Source organism: Zingiber officinale, chromosome 4B, assembly GCF_018446385.1.
Source record: "Zingiber officinale cultivar Zhangliang chromosome 4B, Zo_v1.1, whole genome shotgun sequence".
In the NCBI taxonomy this organism is placed as follows: domain Eukaryota; kingdom Viridiplantae; phylum Streptophyta; class Magnoliopsida; order Zingiberales; family Zingiberaceae; genus Zingiber; species Zingiber officinale.
The window spans coordinates 71261742-71273045 of record NC_055993.1 but is presented as its reverse complement, the minus strand read 5'-3'; the positions used below and the strand labels follow the sequence as shown (position 1 = coordinate 71273045).

At 35.4% G+C, this 11304-nt stretch overlaps 1 protein-coding gene across 1 annotated transcript; it reads left to right on the top strand.

Annotated features, from left to right (window-relative positions):
• The first annotated feature begins 6594 nt into the window (after positions 1–6594).
• On the top strand, positions 6595–7848 carry LOC121978307. The gene has a single exon (XM_042530670.1). It carries the CDS (start codon positions 6595–6597, stop codon positions 7846–7848), a length of 1254 nt encoding a protein of 417 aa, XP_042386604.1.
• Positions 7849–11304: the final 3456 nt, after the last annotated feature.

Genomic DNA, 11304 nt, shown 5'->3' with positions numbered 1-11304 from the left:
AAGAAATAAATACTAAATATATGTGTTTGTTATTATATTAGGATTAAGAGCACACAGTTCCATAATAACTAAGGTTTAGTTCTTTTATCAAGTCAGTATAAAAAGAACTTACCTAAAATGATCCTACTCAATACACTTAGGGGGTTGTATTCAATCAAGAGATTGAATGATTTTCATTGACTTTTGTTTTAATGATAAACTTTTGTGGAGTTGATTGATTTTTATTAACTTATATAGAATCTCGCGTAGTTGTGAAAAAATTTTTATGGAGTTCTATAGATTTTTTTGCAAGACTTTACGGACATTTATAAACGTTTTCATGGAAACTTGTGGATTTATGAGAAAGAAAAATTCGTTTCGTTATTGCCAATATGATAAACATCGCTCCAAATTCGATTCGCTATTGTATCTCTCCATGCATTGGCATTTGCTCGTTGTTGTTCTTGAGTATTAGATAATTGATCAAAGCAATCGATACCATGAACTTGTTCTGGTAAGGATGATGAAACTTCATTATCTGGTTCAACTAGAAATTCATCAGAATGACACTCCTTGCGAAGAAAATTATACAATTCGGCACAAGCCAAACTTTTTATAATAAAAAATTTATTTAAAAAAAGACCGTAAACTTTAAAAAAAAAATAAAAAAAGGGTAATTAAAAAAACATAAACTAAAAAAAGGTAAACTAAAAAAATCGTAAACTTTAAAAAAAAAATTAAAAAAGGGTAATTAAAAAAACATAAACTAAAAAAAGGTAAACTAAAAAAAGGTAAACTAAAAAAATCGTAAACTTTAAAAAAAATGTAAAGAAAAAAATATAAACTTTAAAAAAAACTTAAACTAAAAAAATATAAATTTAAAAAAAACTTAAACTAAAAAAACGTAAAGGAAAAAATGTAAAAATAAAAAAAAACATAAACTAAAAAAACGTAAAGTAAAAAACTTTTTAAAAAAACCTAAACTAAAAAAAACGTAAATTTAAAAAAAAAACGTAAACCTTAAAAACAAAAAAAATAAAGAAAAGAATAAAATTAAAAAAATAAATAATAATAATGTTAAAAAAAACACATGTATAGTTAATTTTATAACAGAGATTAACACACCCCTAAAGTAATCTCTATGGTAGACCGTAGACGTGATCAAGGTGGTGAAGGAATAAATTCGAGAACAGTGTTAAATTTGATCAAAGTGGTGAAGATTCTTGGTTGAATATGCATCAAGTTGGACTGTGTACTATTGTATTAGTAGGCTCTGGACGGGGCTCAAAGAAATAATCAAAATTGAGGAGCGACAAGAGAAAGGACTTATTCGTAAAAAATTAAAATAATTTGAAGTCTATAGAAATCTCAAGGGTGAGGAGAAGACATTTTATTTTATATTTAAACTTATACCAAGCATTTTGGAGAGCTCTCATTCGTTAAAATTTATATCTAAGGAATTCTAAAAGAATCCATGAAAATCTCTTAAAATTTTGGATACCAAAAGATTTTCATATAGTTTTAAAAAGTCGAGTTTGAATACCACATGACTTTTTAAACTCTATAAAAATCTAATTTGGATACCATTAGATTTATATAGAGTTTATAAAAGTCTAGATTGAATACACCTAGACTTTTAAAATCCACAAAAGTCATTCAAAGTAATTAAAAGTCCAACATTGAATACACTCCTCTTAGAGTGTACTAGTGTAATTTATTAGTCAAGATAAACTAATACCTAATTACACTACGACTATTCCAATGGTTTGTTCCTTTCCATCTTAGTCGTGAGCAACTGTTTATAATTTATAAAAAACTGATAACATGATCTTCTGTGTGTGACACCACACACCATGTTATCTACAATATAAATTAATTGAACAACTACACTTAACAAATAAATGTAGGTATTTGACCATTGTGATTCTTTATTTCTAAATAAATGTTTATACAAAAGCTAGGCTTTTAGTATACACTCTAACAATCTCCCATTTATACTAAAAGACTATGCTGCCATAAATGCTGCCATACATCTGATTCCCAACCCTTCAACATGCCTATCAAAAGCTCTTGCCTTAAGGACCTTAGTGAAAGGATCTACAGGTCATCACCTGATGTAATCTAGGCAGCAACAACTTCTCCTCATTATACGATGTCTCGTATTGGGTGGTACTTGCTCTCTATTGTGTTTACTTGTCTTATAGACTTATGTTTTCTTCGAGTTTGTTACTGCACCACTATTATTACAATAAATTGTAATAATTTTTGGACAAACCAGAAATCATATCTAAGTCCATCATGAAGTTTCTGAGTCATACAGCTTTTATGGTTGCCTTAGAGGCTGCCACATACTCAGCTTCTATGGTGGAGACCGAAAAACATCTATGCTTAACACTCCTCCATTGTTATGGCTTTACCTCCTAAAGTAAACACAAAACTCCGAGGTCGACTTACTATTGTCCCTATCTGATTGGAAGTCAAAATCCGTGTAACCTATAGGGATCAAATTATCTGCCTTGTAAACTAGCATATATTCTCTAGTATATGCTTTACAACAGTCTAGTGTCCTGGTCCTGGGTTACTTCGATATTTGCTAACTATGCCCTGGGTAAAACAGATATCCAGTCTCGTTCATAGTATTACATACATTAGGCTTCTGATAGCCGAAGTATAAGGAACTGCCTTCATGTCCTTTATCTCCTTTGATGTCTTCGGAGATATTTCTTTAGATAAAGCTACTCCATGCCTAAAAGGTAAAAGACCTTTCTTAGAGTCTTGCATGCTAAAACGAGCAAGGATTGTTTCGATATATGAAGCTTGGAATAAGCACAATATTTTTTTCTTGCGATCCCTTATTACTTTGATCCCAAGAATATATGCATTCTCCCAAGTCCTTTATATCGAATTTGTTTGGACAACCATACCCTTACTTCCGACAACATTTTGATATTGTTTCCAACTACTAAAAATGTCATCTACATATAGTACAAGAAATACCACCACACTTCCATCACATTACTTGTATACACAAGACTCATCTAGACACTGAATAAATCCACAGGTCTGGATTACTTCATTAAACCAGATGAACCAAGACCTTGAAGCTTTTCTTCAGTCCATAGACCGATTGAGCTTACATACTAGATGCTCTTTGCCCTTTGCAATGAACCTCTCTAGTTGCTTTATATGGATGCTTTCTTCAAGACTTCCATTAAGGAAAGCTATCTTGACATTCGCTTGCCAAATCTCATAGTCCATATAGATAAAAGAATCCGGATAGACTTAAGCACGGCTATCAGCGAAAAAGTTTCCTTTTTCAACAAGCTTTGCTTTGAAAATTTCCACCTTCCTGTCTACCCCTCTTTTCCTATTGTAGAACTATTTACACCCAATGGATTTTACACCATTTGATGGTTCTACAAGCTCCCAGACTTTATTAGAATACATATATTTTAATTCTATATTCATTGCTCTTTTCAAAGATGCTGTATCTTTACCTTGAAGCGCTTCGTCATATGTCCGGGAATTTAGGTTCATGTTCACCAGGGATCAAGTCCAAAGACTCTCCCAAAACATGAATATTTTAGGTTGCCTAACAACCCTCCCACTACGACGAGGCACTTTCTGCATTTATGTATCATCTGTGATACGTGTTGCAGTTTCTTGTAATATTTCATCTTGTACAGTTGGTACTAAATTAGACGTGTCCTTTATTATTTCATTAAGAACAAATTTACTTATGGGCTTATGGTTTATTACATAGTTCTCTTCTAAAAATTGTGCATTGGTGCTAACAATGACTTTCTGATTTTTAAGGACTATAACCCTCCTTTCGTTTCTCTAGGATAACCTACAAACAAGTGAACTTTGTCCAAATTATCAGTGTCTCTCATGTGCTAGACCACCCAAATCCGAATATGCTTCAGACTAGGCTTACGCCCATTCTGCAATTCTATGGGAGTAGAGAGTTCTGACTTAGAAGGTACTATGTTCACTTCCATTTCCAGTGTATATCCTCAAAATGAATTTTGGTAATTCTGAATAACTCATCATTGATCTAACTATTTCCATAAGAGTCCTATACCTTCGTTCTACTACACCATTTTGTTAGGGTGTACCAGGTGCAGTTAGTTGGGATTGAATCCTGACTTCTGATAAGTGACTCCTAAATTCTCCCAAGAGGTACTTGCCACTACGATCTCAACGTAGTGTCTTGATACTTTTACCTTGACGTTACTCCACATCAGCCTAATACTCTTTGAACTTATCAAAGCACTTAGTCTTGCAGCGCATCAAGTAAATGTACCCGTATTTTGAATAGTTGTCTATAAAATAGATGAAATATTCGAAACCACCTCTTTCCTAGATAGTCATAGATCCACACAAATCAGAATGAACCAATTCCAACACATCTTTGGCTCTATACCCCTTAGACTTAAAGGCTTCTAGATTATTCTTCCTTCCAAGTAAGACTCGCAGGTTGGAAATATTTCCACTACCAATGAACCCAAAAGTTCATTGGCTATTATCCATTGAATTCTACTTAAGTTAATATAACCTAGCCTTAGATGCCAAAGATATGATTGGTTCATTTTTGAAGGTTGCCTTCTCTTATTAGAGTTAGAAGATATGTTATTAATTTCCATTTGTTGCATCGTGGGAGTTATTGGATTTTTAAATTGCCAACCAACGTACCAGAACATATAACTTCCCTCTTTTTCTTAATAACAACTTTGTTATTAAAAGAGACAGAATATCAAGTTCTTTGAATAGTTTAGAAACTGAAATCTAGTCCTTTCTAAACTTGGTATGTAAAGATAATTTCTCAAAATCCATGTTTTATTCCTATCGGAGGATAAACATCTCCCACTGCAACAGCTGCTACTTTTGTAGCAGTGCCCATGGTGATTTTCTCTTCATATAGTTGTCGGGTTTCCTGGAACCCCTACAATGAATTACAGACATGATCAGTAGCTCCCGTATCACTATGTGAAAAATGACTTTTTACTTCGCCATAATTTACTTCGGCAATTTAAATATACGAAGTAAAAGTGTATAAGCAACTTCACTGTAAAAACCGACGAAGTATATACAAATATAGACTTCGCAGATTTAAAAACACGGGCTTCGCTTTAAACTGAAATAAGCTATTACTTCAGAAATTTGTTAAATACCGAAGTAGTAACGTCGTGAATACATTTTTTTAGTGTTTACTCCGAAGTAATAGTACAAGAGTTAACTTTTATTTTTACAAAGAGACTCTGACTTTTTCTATAGACCTTCGTTCCCTCCACTTCCTTTCGTTTTCTTGGGTTAGGGCTTCCTTCGTTCCCTCCTCTGAGTTGTTGGACCTCCTCTTCCTTCCCCTTCGTTTCAGTCCTCTCCGTTCCCCCTCGTTAGGGCTTCCGATGCTCCTCTTCCGAAATTGAGTTGTTGGACCTCCTCTTCCTTCCTCTTCCGAAATTGAGTTGTTGGACCTCCTCTTCCTTCCCCTTCATTTCAGTCCTCTCAGTTCCCCCTCGTTAGGGCTTCCGATACTCCTCTTCCGAAATTGAGTTGTTGGACCTCCTCTTCCTTCCCCTTCGTTTCAGTCCTCTCCGTTCCCCCTCGTTAGGGCTTCCGATTTGGAGTCTTAGGCAACAGAGACGAAGGTTTACAGCAGTCAGCAAAAAATAAGGTTTGGCAACTTGAACTTTCTTACGTAGGGTTTAGGTTGCAAGTGTTTGAGATATACCGTATGTTTTCAATTTGACAGAGCTGGAGGAAGGCTGAGGTCCAGGTTTCTTTCCTTCGATTTCTTTTTCTTATTCTTCTTCTTTTTCTCCTCCTTTATTTTGCAAAATCATGTTTTAGACGGTCTCTAATTTGTTGTAGGTTTGGTGCTATTCTTCCAACAAAGATAAGTGTTTGGAAATTTTTTTTGCTTTTTTTTTTCAGTCTCTATGTTTACGAGGTCATTACCTAAAGGGCTGATTCATGATGCTTTCTTGGAGTAGATACTTCTGTTTTCGGTTGTTCTTTATTTGGTTTGTTGTTGTGGATCGTGTATTGTGGGATTGATTTCTGTTGTGAAAGTTTATACCAATTAAAATTGTTGGTTTTTGATGTAGAAGAATGCATTTCAGCTGCACAAATATAGATTTTTATTGAGCACTGACTATACTTCATGAGATTTATGAGTCATCCCATGCTTTCGTTCTTTATATATCCACATATTGTACAAAATGCGCATTATTTTTCTTCATGATGAGTATAAAATATTGACAGCTGTTGGAATGAGTATAAAATATGGAACTGTGCTCGATATGAATTTGACTACCTTTTTGCAGTCTTACTCTAACTTTTGCTTAACATATATGTAGTATCTTCAGGTTTTGATCAAAGAACACATTGAGCTAGCGGTAAATAATTTTAGCACGATAATTCTGAAGAAGTTTCTTGGGATTCTGTTGTACTATAATGGATAAATCCTGGATTTACTTAGATAGGAGGTCCAAAGAGTATGAGGAGGGTGTGGAACAATTCATTAGAAGTTGTTTGCAGAATCCACATATCGACCCCAATTTAATTCATTGTCCTTGTTGCAAATGTATGAATCTTAAAAAGGGAGCGGTTATGTGGATTCGGGAACATCTTTACTTCAATGGTTTCAGTAAAAATTATTTGAATTGGATTTGGCATGGAGAGGCTGCGGAGAAGGATAGATTAAATTTGAGTGTCAACCAAGAGCCAACTGATAATTGTCATGATGATTTTGAAACTGTTAATTTGTGTAAGGCAGCGTATGATAACCATACAGAAAATCCAAAAGCATTTATGAAGTTTTTGGAGGAAGCAGAGAAGCCACTGTATAAGGGATGCAAACGTTACACAAAGTTGAGTGCACTTGTAAAACTATACAATACCAAAGCAAGGCATGGGATGAGTGATGCTCTATTTTCAGATCTACTAGTAGATTTTGGGGACATGCTGCCAGATAACCACAATCTGCCATCGTCAATTTATGAAGCAAAGAAGACGTTGAGTTGTTTGGCTTTGAGTCATGAAAAGATTCATGCTTGTTCCAATGATTGCATCCTTTATAGGAAACAATATAAAGACTGCGTAAGCTGCCCGAAATGTGGCTTATCAAGATGGAAGCTAACCAAGAAAAATGTTGAGAAGAAAGGTGTTCCTGCCAAAGTGGTTTGGTATTTCCCTCCCATACCAAGATTTAAGTGCATGTTTAAATCTTTAGAAACTTCCAGAAATTTAACATGGCATGCAGATAGCACAAGAGTTGTTGGTCAGTTACGCCATCTAGTTGATTCACCGTCATGGAAATTGGTGGATCATATGTGGCCCGACTTTGGAAATGAGGCAAGAAATATTCGCCTGGCACTTGCAGCCGATGGAATTAATCCTCACAGCAATCTTAGTAGTCGCTACAGCTGCTGGCCAATCATGCTGGCCACATATAATTTGCCTCCAGACATGTGTATGAAAAGGAAATTCATCATGCTAACGATGCTCATTTCAGGGCCGAAACCGCCTGGAAACGATATCGACGTCTACCTTGAGGTTCTGGTTGATGATTTGCAGCTGTTGTGGGAAGGAGTTGATGGAGTTTATGATGCTTATCGAAGGGAGGTTTTCACTCTTAAAGCAGTTCTTTTATGGACCATCAACGACTTTCCTGCATATGGTAACCTTAGTGGATGTACTACACATGGTTATTGCGCATGCCCAATATGTGGTGAGGATACTTATGCAAAGCACTTACAAAATGGGAAGAAAATGTCATTTGCTGGGCATAGACGATTCCTACCACGATTTCATCCATATCGGAGGCAAATAAAGGAGTTTAATGGCACGGAGGAACTTGGTTAAGCAGGTAGGCCATTATATGGAATTAAGTTGTTTGACAAGCTTTCAGACATAACATGTGAGTTTGGAAAGAAAACAAGTGTGAAGGGGAAAATAAGGAAAAAAGCAAAGGAGAATATTGTGGAAGACATTGAAGAAGAAAAGTATGTTGGAGCTACAAATTTCAGTAAATGTTGGAAGAAGAAGTCAATTTTTTTCAATCTTCCATATTGGAAATACCTACATGTTAGGCATTGTCTCGATGTTATGCAAATTGAGAAAAACGTTTTCGAGTCTCTGATTAATACTTTGATGAACATCAAGGGAAAAACCAAGGACAATGTGGCAGCTAGGTTGGACATGGTTCAGATGGGAATTAGGCCTCAATTGGCTCCTAAAATTGGTGAGAAAAGAACATATCTACCTCCTGCAGCATGCTCATTCACAAAAAATGAGAGATTACAAGTATGTAGGTCATTAATGGATATAAAAGTTCCGGAAGGCTTCTCATCAAACATGAAGAATCTTGTCTGCATGGATGAGATGAAGCTGAGTAGCTTGAAATCACATGATTCTCATGTTAGAATGCAGCACTTCCTGCCAATAGTCATACGTAATTCTCTGCCAAAATATGTTAGATATGCTGTCATAAGATTATGCTTCTTCTTCAAAGATATTTGTTGCAAGATTATCGATGTAGCCAAGTTAGATAAGCTGCAATATGACTTGATCGTTACACTCTGCTTATTAGAGCAGTATTTCCCCCCTTCTTTCTTCGATATCATGCTCCACTTAACAGTTCATCTTGTTCGTGAAGTCCAATTATGTGGACCAGTCTACTTCAGATGGATGTACCCATTTGAAAGATGCATGAAGGTATTGAAAAGTTACGTAGGCAGTCGAAAATATCCGGAAGGTTGCATTGTTCGGAGATATGCAGCAAAAGAAGCAGTTGAATTTTGTTCAGAATATCTCAATGACCTTGATCCTGTTAGGGTCCCTAAATCACTACATGACCCAAACGCAAGCATTCCTGGATTCTCAGCAAGCAATTCATCAATCATCGTCCAACAAATTGATCTCCAACAAGCACACTTGACTATTCTAGAAAATACAGAAGAAATATCTCCATACATTATGTAAGTGTACTGCATAACTAATAATTATATGTACTTGGCAGTCCATATGTATTCATGAAAATAAAACTTTAGAACTTTACTTCTTCAGTGAACACAAATCCTTCTTGAAGACAATGTTTCCCAAGAAATAGAAAGATGCAAGGTGGATACAAGATGCTCATAATAAGAGGTTCATTGACTGGTTTCGTGCAAAGGTGATGTAGAAGATGCTAACATACAATATTTTTTAATCATTGTTTTGATCACACTAATTAATAGGAATGCATGTCAGGTGGCTGCTGAAATCGATAGTTGCAATGGTGGAATGACATCGTCATTGAGATGGCTGGCCCATGGACCACGTGTGCGAGTCTTAAAGTGTGATAGCTATGTCATAAATGGTAATTTATACCAAACAAAAGAGCGGGATGATGAGAAAGTTTGTCAAAATAGTGGTGTTTCTCTACTTGCCAACACGATGCTTGTTTGTAGTGCCAAAGATAAGAATCCCGTGTTAGAGAATGTAACTTTTTATGAAGTTATTGAAGAGATATGGGAACTAGACTATCATCAATTTCAAGTTCCTCTTTTCAAGTGCGCATGGGTATCAAATGACAAAGGAATACAATACAATGATGAATGTGGCTTCACCTTAGTTAATATGAACAAACGAGGCCACCAGAAGGATGAATTTGTGCTTGCAAGTCAAGTTAGACAAGTATTTTATGTTGCTGACCCACTGAACAAAGGGTGGTCAATAGTGCTTCCAGTTCCAAATAGATGTTACGAGGGAGAAGAGGATCTTTGGACCAGAATTCCCGAAGCTCGACCAATTGATAATGTTGATATTCATTGTATTCCTACACGTGAAGGATACTTTAGATCTTCTAAAGAGGGTTTCTTTGTAACAAACAAGAAAATATGATGTTTTCCACTTTTATGTCATCTGCATTAATATTTATTGTTTTTACTAGTATTATTTTTACTTGATCGTATGTGTTAATGTTATTATTTGTATCACGTCTTCTTTTATTATATTGTCACTGCAGACTTTATATACCGTTATCTCATCATTTATTTTCCTATATGCAGGGAAAAGAAAAAAGCGTCCTAAAAATAGCGGAAAATAGGAAAATATGATGAGCCACGTGTAGTTGAGGACACCGAACTACACCAAGATGCTGATGGGTTAGCCGTTGCAGAGCTACGAGGAGAGACTGAAATAGAAGAACCTTCTATTACTGGGCAGAAGAAGACTCGGGGGCCTACATCAATGTGCAGACTTATTGCTGCTGCAAGATGGGGAAAAAAGTCGACGATTGAATATGATGACATGGGACGACCTGTGTACAATGAAAATGTGAAGGCACTACAATCTTTCATAGGCTTTGTTGTTAGATCCATGGTGCCAATTAACATAAAGTCATGGCCCACTGTTCCAGAGAACATGAAACAAAAAGTGTGGGAAGAAATATCGGTGAGTATAATCCAATAATACACTTCCTTATGAGATTGCTTATGTTTTTTTTTCATTGTGATTTTTTCAATATATAAATTGATAGCAATTACTGCTGTGTGTTACAGAATGTCTTCGACTTAGCACCTCAAAGCGAGGCGGCAGTGATGAGTTCAGCAGGCCAGAAATGGAGAGACTTCAAAAACAAACTCAACAGTAGGTTTGTCTGGCCATATAGAGATAATCCTGAAAAACTGAGGTCACCACCGGAGCAGTATCAGATCCCATCTGCAATTTGGAAAGCTTTTGTCGATGAGAGGCTACATCCATCTTGGGAGGTACTTGATATTATCATGTTATATTTAAATTATTATATGCACCAAGATTTAAAACATTTAGGGCATTTAATTAACAAAATGAAGTTCTATACAGCAGGAATATATATAATAAGTTCATGTACAGCAGGAATATATATAATAAGTTCATCATACTCCATCCTATTGTTTTTAAATTCTAGCAATTCTTCTATAAATTTACTTTTTTTTACGTGATATAGGTCACTCATGAAAAACAAAAGGAACGGACGAGCCATTGCAAGTATCATCACAAAATGTCTCGCAAAGGTTACATTGGCTTGGACACTGAATTGGTAATTCATGGAACATTATATTATCCTTTTCATGTAGTACGTCATGTTTTAAATGATCATTTTTTGGAATTGTAGAGGCAGAGAAAAATATTCAGGGAGGATGAGGAAGTTGATAGGTCATTACTTTGGCGTAAGGCCCGCGAGGACAAATCTGGAAACATCACAAATACAGAGACTGCTGAAGTTGCTGAAAAAATTGTATTATTTTAGTTTTATTTCAAGTTCATTCATAATAAGTGAAAAAAGTGTCTTCATTA